The 965-nt window shown below is 39.6% G+C and overlaps 1 protein-coding gene across 1 annotated transcript; it reads right to left on the reverse strand.

Moving 5' to 3' along the window:
- Window positions 1-274: 274 nt before the first annotated feature.
- SARC_16934 (hypothetical protein) lies at window positions 275-463 on the reverse strand (the record flags this gene model as incomplete). Its single annotated transcript, XM_014288965.1, has 1 exon — window positions 275-463. A coding segment is annotated over one exon (189 nt), but the record flags the coding sequence as incomplete, so codon positions are not given.
- Window positions 464-965: the final 502 nt, after the last annotated feature.

The raw sequence follows: 965 nt of genomic DNA on the forward strand, positions 1-965 counted from the left end.
GATATGGATACGGATATGGATATGGATATGGATATGGATATGGATATGGATATGGATATGGATATGGATATGGATATGGATATGGATATGGATATGGATATGGACATGGACATGGACATGGATATGGATATGGATATGGATATAGACATAGATAGATAGATAGATAGATATTGATATATATATATATATATATATATATATATTATTATTATAAACGCAAATATGCATATACACCTATGCATACACATACCAACTCCTACACAGCCACCCCTACCTACCTGAGTGTTTCCACTGGAACATGCACAATCATAGACTCGCCCACAATGTATGGTGCGGTTGCGTCTCTCTGATCAGTGTCGGCCGTGGTGTAGAAGTCCACTGAGCGGATCAGCACATCAGTTGATTCGGTGGTTTCGCACGCCATTTCGGGCATGTCAAAGTTCAGGTCCTTCTTGAGCACACCCTATATGTTTGTACGCACATATACACACGATAACATAGGTGTGATATAAGTGCATTGATCCATCCCACAGTATAGTATGTGTATTTATCTATATTAGAGCGTATAGTGTGTCTTCGTCACTATAGCCGTTTGCCATAGAGGTGTGTGTATGTGCGAGTCCTATTGAGATTCAAATATAAATGAACGCTGTTGGCGAATCGATCATGGGTTTGGGTTAATTCGCGCATTCAAACCCGACAATCATTGCAAACAGCAGTCCGAAAAGACATATGACAACACTTGCACCAACCAAAATGTGGCACACGGACTTACCGTAGGGCAGATGCCCAACTTGATATAAGCCTCAGGACATGTGATGGGCACTTCCTTTAGAATGTACTGTTGTGCGGCGTAGCAGCCCGAGTCCAACTGTTAGGAGAGCATGTGAAGTTGAGTATATATATATATATATATATATAATATATAATATATATGTATGTATGTATGTATGTATGTATGTATG

This window comes from Sphaeroforma arctica, assembly GCF_001186125.1.
Source record: "Sphaeroforma arctica JP610 unplaced genomic scaffold supercont1.9304, whole genome shotgun sequence".
Classification (NCBI taxonomy): domain Eukaryota; class Ichthyosporea; order Ichthyophonida; genus Sphaeroforma; species Sphaeroforma arctica.